The sequence below is a fragment of the Microcebus murinus genome, chromosome 10 (assembly GCF_040939455.1).
Source record: "Microcebus murinus isolate Inina chromosome 10, M.murinus_Inina_mat1.0, whole genome shotgun sequence".
Classification (NCBI taxonomy): Eukaryota; Metazoa; Chordata; class Mammalia; order Primates; family Cheirogaleidae; genus Microcebus; species Microcebus murinus.
The window spans coordinates 41,000,055-41,015,595 of NC_134113.1; the positions used below are offsets into that span (position 1 = coordinate 41,000,055).

Below are 15,541 nucleotides of genomic sequence, written 5' to 3' on the forward strand. Positions count from 1 at the left end.
TCCAATTTGAAATTTTAGCCATGAATCAGGTAAAAAAACACACAGTAATACAAAACTCATCGGTTTATATAAAATACTTGGAATTATGTTTTCGGCAGATGGAACAAGTTAAGGCTATTTGATCAATATTAGGGCTAATGCTTTTTAACAATATTCGTGAAGAGGATTTTCTTTTGTCTTGATATGTAATCCTATGGAGGTTGTGAACCACATTTTAGGTGAGAGACTGAGTGGACACCACGCAGCTGTCTATATGTTTCCAAAGCCTATCTGAGTGGATAAAATATACTGTCTATTTCTATTTTTTTATTTTTCCATTTCACTTTCTGGTAGTTGCTTTTGGGGGTCCCTGATTCCCTTGAGGGTCCCCACTGGGGACAGGGGGCCTAAAGTTCAAGTGACTGTAGGGAGTTGAGGGGCTAGGGTCAGAAGGGAAAAGTCTGGCAGTTGTGAAAGAGGGAAGGAAGGAGGTAGGAGTTTAAAGGGGAACATATCAAAGGATTCAAGAGAACTAAAGGGAATATCAAAGGTGGAAAAAGGAGGAAGGGAGGAGCAGAGGTCATGGGAAGGGCGAGTATTTAGAGGAGCCAGTTTGAGGAGATCTAAAGTTTCCAAGAGAGGCTACTGAAGTTCCAAATAAGTTATCCTTAATATTTAGGTTGGTGCAAAAGTAATTGCAGTTTTAGCACTGTGGAAATTTGTCATTTGATATTGGAACACATTCTTAAATAAATGTGGTTATGTTCTGCATCATTTTGATGCACATTTCTTGCTTTATGTTTTTTTTGCTAATGACTTATCACTTGCTATTTATTTGATATTTATTTTAGACTATGGAAATGATGTTAGACAAAAAGCAAATTTGAGGGATGTAAAAGCAGTAGAGACAACTTGCAACATCAACCCTTTTGGCCCAGGAACTGCTAAAGAACATACAGTGCAGTGGTGGTTCCAGAAGTTTTGCAAAGGAGATGACAGTCTTGAAGATGAGGAGAGCAGTGGCTGGCCATCAGAAATTGACAATGACCAACTGACAGCCATCACGGAAGCTGATCCTCTTACAACTATATGAGAAGTTGCTGGTCGTTTGGCATTTGAAACAAATTGGAAAGGTGAAAAAGCTCAATAAGCGGGTGCCTCATGAGCTTACCTAAAATCAAAAAAATTGTTGTTTTAAAGTGTCATCTTCTCTTACTGTATTCAACAACAACAAACTATTTCTTGATTGGATTGTGACATGCAAGGAAAAGTGGATTTTATGTGACAACAGCGACGACCAGCTCAGTGATTGGACCAAGAAGAAGCTCCAAAGCACTTCCCAAAGCCAAACTTGCACCAAAACGAGGTCATGGTACTGTTGGGTGGTCTGCTGCTGGTATGATCCACTACAGCTTTCTGAGTCCCAGCGAAATCATTACATCTAAGAAGTATGCTTAGCAAATCAATGAGATGCACTGAAAACTGCAATGCCTGCAGCTGGTATTGGTCAACAGAAAGGACCCAATTCTTCTCCATGACAATGACCAATCACATGTTGTACAACCAACACTTCAAAAGTTGAATGAATTGGCCTATGAAGTTTTGCCTCATCTGCCATATTCACTTGACCTCTCACCAACTGATTAGTTCTCAACTTTTTGTAGGGAAAACACTTCTACAACCAGCAGGATGCATAAAATGCTTTCCAAGAATTCTTCAAATCCCAAAGCACAGATTTTTATGCTATAGGAATAAACAAACTTATTTCTCTTTGGCAAAATGTATTGATTTTAATGGTTCCTGTTTTGATTAATAAAGATGAGTCTGAGCCTAGTTATAATGATTTAATATTCAGGGCCTTAAACCACAATTACTTTTGGACCAAGCTATAAAAATCATGCTGACCCGAAAGGAAGCAGACAGAGTTGGTGAATCATACAGTCACCGGGGATTCAAAAGGGGTAGTGTAGCAGACAGAGAAGTTCTGAGGGGAGAAGCAGGATCAAATACAGAGAACAAAGAGACCCCATAGGGAGCTAGAAAAATTTTCCAGCCTAAGACTCAGGGAGTGAATCTTCCCTTAAAACACAGAGCTGGGAAAGACTTCCAGTTCAGGATTCAGGAGTGAATCCCCACTCGAAAGAAACAACTGGGAAAAAATTCCCAGCCCAGAAGGTACCTTTCTGACAAAGACGTCTAGAACTCTAATCCAGCTTCAGAAAGTGTATTCAGAATCTTAAGAATCAAAATCTGTCCTCACCGTGCTTCAACGGACTGTTATCCGGAGCACTGGCTCAGGAATCCGACTCACCAATGGATCCCCGATCAATCAGTCAGGAATGAAGACAAAGGCTTCAAAGGTGCACACGTAGGGTCCTGGGTGAGAGGTCCGGGGGTCCAGTGATGAATCTGATCCTATCCAAGTCACAGCAGCACCATAACTGTTAAAGAAAAAATTATTCATGACATTTGTTAACACAATAAGGAGGGCTTTAATTAAAGACTATTGTGATAAGTGGCAAGACTATCACAGTAAGAGACAGAAAATTGGCTAACTCCAAATACATCAAGGACAAGTAGGGATTTATAACAATGGAACAGTGGCTGGAAAATTACTAAGAGGAGACATGAAGGTTAGGGGAGTTCTTGCTAAACTGACCTAAAAGGATTTTTGCTGAAGGCAAAGGAGGGTGATCAGATATCAACGGCAGTGGAGTCTCTCTAACCTGGGCTGGGTGTGATTCTTGATAAAATTGGGCAATGTAGCTTTAGGACAGGGCCCATGGTCAAGATCTACCCAAGAAGAGGGCTTAAAGGAGTTTGGTCAATGAATTTTTGTCAAAATATACATATTACTGATTTTGAGAAAATTTAAGTAGTGAATTATATGCACATGATTGAGGAGGAATAAAGGAAAAACATTATTAAGAGACTAGAGAATATTATTCTGAGTATATCTAATACATTGATAGGTTTTATTGGGTATTTTATTTCAAAGTTTATACACAGTCATAAATAAAATTTGTCTACATTTTTTTCTTTTTCTCCTTGTTATGTATATCAGATTTAGAGATTGTAGGTTTCTAAAATGAACTGAGGAGTTTCCAATCTTTCACGTTTTTAAACACAGAAAAATTTTAATATCATTGGAAGTATCTGTTCTTTGAAGATTACTTAGAATTAACTCCATTGTTACCTGGGATTGAGGTCTAATTTAAAAGATAGATTTTCAACATCTTTGCAACTGACTTCTATAGCATTGCTTTGGTAGAATTTCCTAACTCTTTTTGGATTCATTTTGTGATTTATATTTTGCTAGAAAAATAATTTATTTCAACTAGATACCTAATTTTATTAATGTGTTTGGACATAATATTCTCTTAAAATTGTTGTACTCTCATCTGCATAGGTGGTTATAATTCTTTTTCTTGCTCCTAAAATAATTTGTTTTCTCTTTTTTCCTCTAGGTTTATCAGGAATGTCTATTTTTTCCCAGTTCTCTCAAACAAGAATATTTTTTTTTCATTAATTTTATCTCTACGGTTATTCTCATTCTTTCTTTTTATTTTCCTTATTTTTAGTTCACTTATTTTCAGTCAGTTTATGTAAGGAGACATTCAAAATTGCTTGTCTTTTCCTTTATTTTACTTATATGTCATGTGTTTTGGCATTAAGTGTCCACATTTTGGGGATATTTTGTTTTTTGTTCTTGATCCAAGGATAATTTAGAAAGTGTTTCTTAATTTCCAAGTAGTTAAGATTCTACCACTTAACATTTGTTGTTCTTACTTTCTAGTTTTATTAAACTTTGGTCAGAAGTTTAGCTTGTAAAACCTCCATTAAAGTATTTTTTTTGAGCAAGAAACAATGAATTTTTCCGTAAAATGTCCTGGACATAAGAAAGTCTATTCTTTATTGACAGGGTATACAATTATTGATTTTGCCCAATATTTATTTATTATGTTATATATCAGGTTTACTTTTCAAATCTTCTTTATAAAATTTGGAAAAAAGTATAGAAAACATCTCACAATAACTGTGTTTTAAAAAATATTTCCATGTATGTCTAGGAAATTTCACTTTATGTAGTTTCTGTTGGTTTAATGCACAAACGTTTTTGACTATTTTATCTTCATGGATTATATCTTTTTTTCTTTACATAATCTTTTTTATCTATTTTAATGCCTTTAGTCTGCATCTCTATATAGTTTTATAATATTGTTTTTCTTTTTATTTTAAATCCTTTTAATTTGTTTCAGGTATATATTTTTGCAAATAAAATGTAGATGAATTTTTATTTAGTAAATCTGTAATTATTGATAAGGAAATTAAATTCTCTTATATTTGCCATGAAAACTGATATATTTAATTTACTTTTTAATTTTATTTTATGTTTAGAATTTGTTATTTTTTTATTGTCATTTCCTATTTTTCTCATTTCTTACATGGCTTAAGTTTCCTTTTATTCCTTGCTTCTCTTCTATAAATTTGGAAGTTCAATTAATTCTTCCCATCTGCTAGTCACTCATATCAAATCATTATGATAATCTTTATGGTTATCTTAATTATCTTTAATTAACTTCAGTTATCATATTTAAAATTATATAAGTTTATTAAATATCAAAAAATACCCCAAATATATAACTATGCTCACTTTCACTTTGATGTTTTATCTGCCTACTTCTTCCCATCATTCACAAAGATGAGACTTTAGGAATGCCATCCCTACTATCCTAAATACTGGATTTTACTGAGGTTATTCAGAGTTTTAAGTTTTTGCCATTACATTTTTTTAATACATACATATTGTTTCATGATACTTGTTTATTACTTATTTATAATTCCCAGTGACATTATTGCCATGACTTCAAAAAATATTTTGTTTAAAAAATATTTTATTTTTGAACAGGTAATATATCTAGTAGTTTACAAAATCAAAACCACATAAAATCTTTGAGAAGTCATGTTATTACCTTGTTCCCCACCATCTTATTTTCCCTAGGTCTTCTACAGGTAACAAGGAATCCTTGTGGATATGTCTAGTGTTGTTTATCCAAATATACATTCTTTTTTATTACTCTTTCTTATATAAAATGTGTCATAATATGCCTTGCTTTTTCCAAGGTCCATGAGATAGTTCCTTGTTAGTATAAAGAGCTTTCTCATTTTTTTCCCCATATGTGTATGGTATTCTTTTATGTGGATTAACCAAATTTACTTTAATCAGCCCCTCAGTGCTGGACATTAGAGTGTTTTTCTAATCATTTGCTAGTATCAAATGATGCTACAATGAATAACCTTACTGTGATACCATTTCCTTTTTCAGTGGTATGTCTTTAGGATGGATACTTAGAAATGAGATCAGAAGAATAAAGGGAAATACATTTATAATTTGTATTGCCAGATTCCTCCCTACATGGACTAAATCATTTTACTTTCATACCACTAAAAAGACTGCTATGGGGAAAGTCTTTTTGACCTTGATACAAAATTCAGAAGCAATTTAAAAAAATTTATTAATCAGCTACATCAAAATACAAAAAGTCTGAATGGCAAAAAATATAGTAAGTAGATAAAAAGAAAAATGTCAAACTAGGGAAAATAATTAAAACTCATACCAAAGTTAAAGGGCTAAGAAAAAAAAAGTGAGGGGGAGAAAAGGGATAAAAACTTAATAGAAAAAAATAACAGGCAAAGGATTCTATCAGATTTTTATTCATAGGAAAGGATGCACAGCCTTGCCTAGATGGCTCAAACCTTAAAATTATAAGTCCATTTATGACAAACCCACAGCCAGTATCATACTGAATGGGGAAAAATTGAAACCATTCCCACTTCAAACCAAATCTAGACAAGGATGCTCACTATCTCCACTTCTATTCAACATAGTGCTCGAAGTCCTAGCTATAGCAATCGGGCAAGAGAGGGGTATTAAAGGCATCCACGTGGGGGCAGATGAGATCAAACTCTCGCTCTTTGCTGATGATATGAAATTATATTTAAAAAACCCCAAGGAATCGTCCAAGAGTCTCCTAGATTTGATAAATGAATTCAGTAAAGTCTCAGGTTACAAAATCAATACACACAAATCAGAGGCATTCATATACACCAATAACAGTCAAGCCAGAACTCAAATCAAAAACATAATACCTTTTACTATAGCCCCAAAGAAAATTTAATATCTAGAAATATATTTAACGAAAGATGTGAGGGACATATACAAGGAGAACTATGAAACACTAAAAAAAGAAATTGTAGAAGATGTAAACAGATGGAAAAATCTACTTGCTCATGGACTGGTAGAATCAATATTGTTAAAATGTCAGTATTACCTAAAGTGATCTACAGAATTAATGCAATCCCCATCAAAGTACCATCATCCTTTACAGATTTAGAAAAAATAATTCTCCACTTTGTATGGAACCAGAAAAGACCTCATATAGCCAAAGCAATCCTAAGTAAAAAGAACAAATTGGGAGGTATCAGTCCACCAGACTTCAAGCTATACTACAAAGCTATAATAATTAAAACAGCTTTGTATTGGCACAAGAACAGAGACATTGATCTTTGGAACAGGACTTAGATTCCAGAGATGAAACCATCTGCATATGGTAATATAATCTTTAATAAAGCAGACAAAAATATACATTGGGGAAAAGAATCTCTTTGCAATAAATGGTGCTGGGAAAACTGGATAGCTACATGCTGAAGAATGAATCTGGATCCCTACCTCTCATCTCTCACAAAAATCCACTCAAGATGGATAACAGACTTAAACCTAAGGCATGAAAGCTTAAGAATTCTAGAAGAAAATGTTGGAAAGACCCTTTCAGACCCTTTTGGCCTAGGCAAAGAATTTTTGAAGAAGGCCACCAAAGCAATCACCGCAACAAAAATAAATAAATTGGATCTGATCAAATTAAAAAGCTTTTGCATAGCCAAAGAAATTATCTTTAGAGCGAATAGACAGCCTACAGAATGGGAGAAAATATTTGCTCTCTACACATCCCATAAAAGGCTGATAATAAGAATCTATCTAGAACTTAAAACAAGCAACAAGAAAAAAATCAAACAACCCCATCAAGAAATGAGCAATGGAAATGAACAGAAAATTTTCAAAAGAAGAGAGAATAATGGCCAGTAAACATATAAAAAAAATGCTCAACATCTCTAATCATTAGAGAAATGCAAATCAAACCCACAATGAGATATCACCTAACCCCAGTGAAATTGGCCTCTATCAAAAAAATCCCAAAACAACAAATGCTGGCTAGGATGTGGAGAGACAGGAACACTCTTACACTGCTGGTGGGATTGCCAATTAGTGCAACCTCTGTGGAAAAGAATTTGGAGATACCTCAAAGACCTAAAAATAGAAATACCATTTGATCCAGCAATAGCACTATTAGGCATCTATCCAAAAGAGCAAAAGACATTCTATAATAAAGACATCTGCACCCGAATGTTTATGGCAGCACAATTCACTATTGCACGGATGTGGAAACAACCCAAGTGCCCATCAATTCATGAGTGGATTATTAAAATTTGGTATATATGTACGATGAAATATTACTCAATTATAAGAAACGACAGTGATCTAGTGCCGCTTATATTTTCCACTGCTTATATTTGATTGAGCTTTAGCCCATTATCTGAAGTGAGGTGACACAAAAGTGGAAGAATGGGCTCCACATGTACTCGCCGTCAAATTGGTACTGACAGATTAACAGTATGGTGCTCTTATGGTGGTAGTGTTCTCTAGGGATTAGGGTGTTGGTGGGGGTAGACTCACAACTGAGGGATGTGGTGAGCATTGTGGAGGGGAAGGGCATGCCTCTAACCCTTGCTAGGGTGAGGCAGAGATATAAAATGTAACACACAAAATATACATATATATTTATGTCCTAGTAAAATGCATGGGAAAAACACACTCTGACTTTTAGAAAGAAGAAAAAGATAAAAATTTAGGGTAGGGCTTTAAGCTATACCTCAAACACTATTCTTTTAAAAATGTTTATGTTTTAAAATATAGATTATGGGTATACAGGTATCTTATTTTCTATACTTTTATTTGTGTTTGAAATATTATGTAACTTTTAGATATCAGAAATATAAAACCTATAAAAAGTTGTATTAGAAAATATTGTATATTTATTTTCAGGGAAAAGGATAATCTTCAAATTTGTAAGAAACAGAATTAACCACAAAGAGTGGGAAATCAGCTAAAACTCTCAAATATCCCCAAATTCTATTAATTGAATTCAAAAACTTTAAAAAATGGCTTAGAAAAAAATATCTTCAGCAAATAGGACTAAATGCTAGCATATTTCTGTAAGAAGGCATATAATCTGACCAGGAAATTCTGACAATAGGTAAAGGAAATGAATAAAAACTAAAATATAGCCAATTAAAATAGTACTTTAACATTGAAACAAAGCACCATTTTATAATTTATTAAAAAAAGTAAATGACTGAAAAAGCCCGTGCCAGTGAGGGTTTGGTGAATACACAGCTGGTATTTACAAAATTTGGCAGAGAACCTCAGAAAAGCAATCACTATGTAACAAATAAATAAAAAATGTATTTATCCCATTTCTTAAGTTTTTGCTAAGGAACTAATGCCGAAAGAAGAAAAGGCATTATGTCTAGGAAGGCAATCCTTGCAGTATATCATTGCAATATAATTTATAATGTTAATCTGAAGCTCCCAACTCCCCGGTAAGAGGACAGTTGTTTATTTGCTGGATATTGAAGTCATATTTAATGACAATCACGAAAACTTCATAACAACAAGGAAATAGGTGATTAGATGTTAAATGAATATAAGGGGAAAATAGGGGAAAAGCAAGCACAGCAATGCAAAATCAAGGTTAGGACTAGGATGAGGACAACTGAGACAATCCCTTGGGAGCCAAATTTGGAGTGGGCCTCATAAAACTCAATAATCAAATACAAAATATTTTAAATAGTCCAAACTAGTGTAAAACGTCTGTGATGGAAAAAATGCAAAATGTTATATAAAAACAGAATCTAATCTTGATTTGCACTATCCTTAGAGTGCCCCACTTGTGTCTCCCTAATCCAGAGCCAAGGATCCTGCCTTTAAGATTTTGACATTTCCTTCATCGACACTGATATTTTTGCATTGATTTTTAACTTTTTAAAAACTAGTGCATTAAAATATTTTCTTGATATTTTAATTAGCACCCCCTCTAGATCTGCACCTCAGGCAAGTGCCTCCACTCACCTCAGTCCTGGCCCCGTGCAATACCATGGTGATAACTATGTGTTAGAGTGACAGCGGTTTTTATTTCTCAGTGTATAAACTTTACGTGTATTTTTAAATCTAAACTAAGAGTCCAGTTCTCCGTGTTCCCTGAGCCTCAGAGCCGCAGCCCAGACTTCCAAAGACGGAGACGAGCGCTGGGACAAGGGTGGTGGGAGGTCGGGGAAACCGCCTTCGGGCCTCACCATGAAGCGCAAGTTAGACGCTCGGGGGTAGACGTTGCTCCGAAGCTCATTGTGGAGGTCCACGTACTCGTTGATAAAGTCTACGTTCTCTTCGTCTGGCAAAAAAGTCGCGTTCAAACCGGAACTCAGCAGCAGTAGCCACAGCTCACAGAGCCACAGCTTCAAAACGCCCCCTAGCGCCAGGGGGAGCGATTGGGAGAAAGGCCTTAGGGCCTCCATCGTCCACCGGCTACGGGCGGGTCAGTGCGCACGCGTGGGCCCGCCCCGATGACCTGCCAATCTACGGGGCGGCGCAGGGGAGCCTTGCCCCCGCCTCCCCGCCTGCCCCGCTCGGGGAGAGAGGAAGAGGATACGCGAGGCTGGAGGAAGAGGGAAGGGGAGGGCGAGGGATAGTGTAGCCCAGTGGAGAAAGCTCTGTGTAAAAATAAAATAAAATAAATGCCGAATTACCTCAAGAGCCTTGAGTTAAATGAATACAAGCTTTTCGTTAATGTAGCTAAATATTATCCAGAGTTGATTTCCCACACTGAAGTATGTGTCATTGTTAATTAATGAACCAGTTCTCTGTACAGTCAATGCGAATTGCTGAGTAATTAAAAGACCTGAAGAACTTTCTAATTATGAAAGGGAAAATGAGTATTCTACGATATTGATATAAATTCAGTTAAAAATGTTTTTCATCATTTCTTGAGTTAGGAATTTGGTGCAGGGTGTGCCCTTTTTTTTACTCAGAGAGAATATTCTTAAGGCAGACTTCTTCCTTGAGATTTTTCTGTCAGTTTTTAAATGAACCTTTGTGGGAGGCCACAAAATAAATGAAAGAGTAGAGGGAGAATAGGGATCATTAAACTCTCATGAGGTGAAAATACTTGTTTCTTTTCTCAGCACAATATAGACAGCCTGGAATGTCAGTACTCTTCTTCTTCAGTAACTGTTCACAGTAGGAAATAATTCATTTTCTTGTTTTCATTTTTCTTTTGGACAAAATTGCCTAGTGTTCTAGCAGATTTTGACCTTTTTACCCCAAACATTTTGCTCACAAACAAAACAAATAAACAAATAAAAAAAAAAAAACCCTTGCTTTCAAGACTTTAAATTCTAGACATGAAATAAAAGCAAAACATGTTTTGGGGTACACATTTGCATATTACTTATTGTGCTTAATAGCATTATGCAGATATAAAAAAATATCATTGACATTGGGATGGAATTTGGCCACAAAGAAAGCATTATAATTGGTTGGCCAAAAATATCGAAAAAGGAAAAATGCTTTTAAAAATTATCTTTGATGCACAAAATTGAAAAAACAGTAGACCTACATACGATGGTTTCATTCAAGTTTTTATTCTTTTAATACATATTAACAGGCAGAGTATTCAGTGATTGAGAAAGATCAGTAGATGAGACACACAGATCCTGCTTTCAAGCAGTTTACAGTTTAATGAATTAGATTGGGCAAATTTATACCATGTGATAAATGTTAGGTCGTTAAATCTGAAATTTCCGATTTGGAATTAAAAGTTTATTATATCGCAAACAAGAAGCAGTATAATTAATCAAAGTATGTGCCTAAACTATGGACACAGTTTTGCCATCTTAACAGTATCTTGTTTATGCCAGCAGCAAAGAAGCCTGGAGAGCAGGTGGAGATGGAATCTGAAAGGTGTTTTTCGCAGCTTGTTGAGATTTGAATATTTTTCCATGGAAAAAGTGGTCAAAGCCTGAAGAAGTGGTAGTCAGTTGGTGCAAGGTCTGGTGAATATGGTGGATGACAGAGTTTCCAAGTCCAGCCTCTGTAGTTTGAACAGTTGTTTGTGCCACATGTGGTTGAGTGTTGTCTTGCACGAGGATTGGCCTGTCTCTACAGACCAATCTTGGCTGCTTAATCACAAGCATCCTCAGCAGCGTCCAACCAACATCCCGCTGGTTGCAGTAGATATCAGCTGTAATTGATTGACCAGATTTCATAAAGCTGTAGTGGATAATACCAGCACCAGACCTCCAAACAGACACCACTAGTTTTTATTTTTATGAACATTCAGTTTTGGATTGGGTTTCGGCACTTTGTCTTTATCCAACCATTGTGGCAAATACTTGCAATTATCTAAAAGAATCCATTTTTCCTCACATGTAACAATACGATGTCAAAATGGTTTGCCTTTATATTGTGACAGCAAAGAAAGGCAAGCTTGGAGACAATTTCCCTTCTGACACTCATTTAATTCATGCGGAACCCATCTATCCAGCTTCTTTACCTTGCTGATTGGTTTCAAATGGTCCAATTTTGTTGGAGTAGTAATGTCAAACCTCGCTGGGAATTCACGTGTAGATTGAGATGGATTTGCTAATACTACTGCTTTCAGCTCATCATTACCCACATTGGTCTCAGGTTGCCCACATGGCTCATTTTCAAGATACAAATCACCAGAATAGAACTTCTCAAACCATCAATGTATTGTGCAGTCATTAGCCACATCCTTACCAAACACTTCGTTGATATTTCAAGCTGTCTGTGCTGCACTGTTTCCATGATGGACTATATTAAAAAATAACACAAGTTTTTTACTTATCTATGGTTTCACAAAAATTGCTCTAAAAAATTTGAAAGATAATCATAAGCCAAAGCATGCATTTGAAAGAATGAGGATGTACCTTCACAATAAAAAACAAAACAAGAAGTGTCAAAATGAAACGTCAAAGATATCACCTGTCAAACTTAGTACTTAAGGAAATTGGACATTCCATGCTTAATAACCGAGTACAAAGCCAAAATACTGTTGCATTATGGAGGGGAGGATTAGCACTCTTATGGAGGACCAGAGAAGCCTTTCTGAAGAATGCATCATCAAGAAGGTGAAGCAGACAGGTATAAGATAGCATTCTTAACAACGGGAAAAGCACCCTAATATGCTCATGGAGAGGAAGATTATACAGGTTAAAAGTATTTTAATATGGCTAGAGCCTATTGTAAGGGTGAGGGTGGCAATTGCTGAATGAGGCAATTCTTTTATGTTAGTACTGTTGTTAGACTATGAAAATTGCTACAGAAAAAGGATAGAGTAATACGATCTTAGATTTGGAAGAAATTTTAGACACTTTCACTAACCCCCTATATTAGACATACTGTCTGACACATCATTGACAGGTGATCATCATATCCTTTGCTTAAATAATTCCACTAACAGGGAAGTTACCTAATCCTGGGGAAGCTCATTGCATTGGTAGGTATCTCACTCATTAATTCAATAAATATTTCTTTAGTAGCTCTTATGTGTCAAGATCCAATGCTAGGTTCTAGAGTTACAGATTCTGAACAAGCTAGACATGGCATCTATTCACAAGAAACTTTATTTAATGGTGATACAGATGAATCATCAATCACAATACGAAGTAGTGAGTGCTATTTTTGTAACTCCACCGGACCAATCTGGTTCAACTTTTATGTGACAAAGTTCTAAGTTATTTTTCAGTTGCCATAGGCCCTCAAGTTGAAGGTCACATAATCTGAACATGCCTACATTAACTATGTGTGTAGCATGAGGTGGAAACTAAGTGCTATGACTGGACCGAAGAATGGGACTGAATTAAGAAGTAGACACTGCATGGCAAGATCCAGAATCCAATCAGATGGAGCCCTGGAGCCACCCATGGCACTACAGAGACTACTGTTTTTGTTTTGTTTGTTCTTTTGAGACAGAGTCTCACTCTGTTGCCCGGGCTAGAATGCTGTGGTGTCAGCCTAGTTCACAGCAACCTCAAATTCCTGGGCTTAGGTGATGCTCCTGCCTCAGCCTCCAAAGTAGCTGGGGCTTACAGGCATGCGCCACCATGCCTGGCTAATCTTTTACTATTTTTTAGTAGAGACGGGGTCTTGCTCTTGTTCAGGCTGGTCTTGAACTCCGGAGCTCAAACAATCCGCCTGCCTCAGCCTCCTACAGTGCTAGGATTACAGGCGTGAGCCTCTGCACCCAGCCAGAGACTACTGTTTAAACCATCTCTTCACCATCCTTTCCAAGAGGTAAGGGGGTATAAACCTTACCAGCTAAGACTGATAATTCTGATCACCTTATCTCAAAGTGATTAGGCAATTTCTGGGAACTTCAAACAGAGTCTAGAAAGACAAGAGACTCCTCAGGAAAATGCACTGTTCAAATCTTGAATTTGCTGATCTCAGTACTTTGAAAAAGCCAAGTACAGAGCAGTTTGTCTAGCAATTTCAAACTAAGTGAAATAGGAGTGTTACTTAAAGTCACTACTAAGAACACAATCTGTTTAGAGTAAAAGTATTGCAAATGACGGCAAATTTCCCAATATGTCCTGTCAGGAGGCTGTGGTTAGGATCACAAGAAATAAAAGGGACACGTCCTTGGCCCAGAATTCTCTCTTCTTGCCAATGAAGGGAAAGCTCGCTAGTAAGGTGGTGGCACTCCGCCTCCCCAGCCTCTGTTCATAGCTTCAGCATGGACAGAAAATCCTGCAAATAGACTCCATTTTCTAAGAACTGTTACTACCTGAAAGTTCCTGTAGCAGTGCTAATAATATAACATTCTTTGACAAGTACTTCTTTAAGATCAGCAAATATAATTCTGCAAACATATATATATATTTGTATATGGTCTGTAGAATTTCACCTAATCTGACTTGAGGAAACTTATATGCTCTTAGATGAATAAAGAGTCTGAAGAAGTAAAAGTACAATTATATTAAAAAATCAAAAGATGCTTTAATTATTAATGAAAAAGTTTAATTAAAAATCCAGGAAGGCAGCATGATGATAAACTATATAATACACTAGATAGAAATGTATACTCTATATACATGTGAACTTACCTTTAGTCTATTTCACACTGTAAGTTAGAGAAATGAATTTTAGCAACATAATAGTTAAATAAAGAGCAAAAGCTTACATTACAAAAAAGATAAACTCTGTATACATAGTGCCAAATAGCAGTGTGACAGGTAATGTTATATGTCAATGTGGCTAGACTATGGTGAGCAGTTGTTTAGTCAAAACAACCTAGATGTTGCTGTAAACGTATTTTTGAAATGTATTTAAAATTTACAATCAGGCAACTTTAAGTAGATTACCCTCCTTAACCTAGATAGGCCTCACTCAATCAGTTGAAAGCCTTAAGAACAAAGACCAAATTTTCCTAAAGAAGGAATTCTGCTTCCATTTTGCAACATAGAAATTTTGCCCGAGTTTCCAGCATTTCAACTTAAGACTGCAATATCAACTCTTACTTGAATCTCCATCCTGCCAGCTTGCCCTATGAATTTCCACTTTTTTAGCCCACACAATCCTGTGATTTTTTTTCTCTCTGCCTGTACCCCTCCCTCTCTCTCTCTTCCCCTCCCTCCCTATTTCCTATTGGGTATGTTTCTCTGGAGAACCTTGACTAATATCAGTGATTTGAAATATAAAACAACTTGGATTCTTTATAAAAATAGCATCAATCACCTAGCTATATGGAAATCTTTAGATATTTGGCAATATATACAAAACAATTTTCAATGTTGTTAAAATTACATTTAAAAATGGTTTTTAACATATACAGCTGAGGGAAGCTAGAGGTTGCCTTAGTTGAGAAGAAAAAGGTCCAGCTAATTTAGTCTACAGGAGTCAACAGTTCAGCAGTAATGATTTTTAAAACTGAACTTATCAAATAATTTTCTTTTTGGTCTTAAAACAAAAGAAATGCCAGAATAGAATAATTCTCTGGTTGTGGACACGTCGTTACCCATATTATAGATAATTTTGAATAGCTTTTAATAGGTATACTATTTGGATCCTGTTATTTTATACAGGGTAAGTTTTAAAATAAAATATCCTAAAAGAGCATGATTTTAATTTTTAGAACATATGTTTACCCTTCAAAGATTAAAAATTTAGTTGATTTTTATTTTTGAATTTAATCTGCTGATTTATTACCTAACCATTGATGATTATGACCATAGTGTATAACATTACACACTACCTAAAAACTTTTCTCAGTAATGTTTTGTTTCTGAATGATGTTGATAATATTCTTAAAGGAAACTACTGGCATATAAGGAAACTATATAATATCTGAAATATATTTAGTTCCTT

The 15,541-nt window shown here is 35.6% G+C and overlaps 1 protein-coding gene across 2 annotated transcripts in view; it reads right to left on the reverse strand.

The window, feature by feature from the left end:
* GLIPR1L2 (GLIPR1 like 2) overlaps positions 1–9,681 on the reverse strand; it is a 48,044-nt gene extending 38,363 nt beyond the window's left edge. For both annotated transcript variants that reach the window (XM_012751025.3, XM_012751016.2), the window contains exon 1: positions 9,451–9,681. In XM_012751025.3, coding sequence (XP_012606479.1) covers positions 9,451–9,669 — 219 coding nt within the window. In that variant the 5' untranslated portion in view covers positions 9,670–9,681. The remainder of the gene's footprint in view (positions 1–9,450) is intronic.
* Between the last annotated feature and the right edge of the window lie 5,860 nt (positions 9,682–15,541).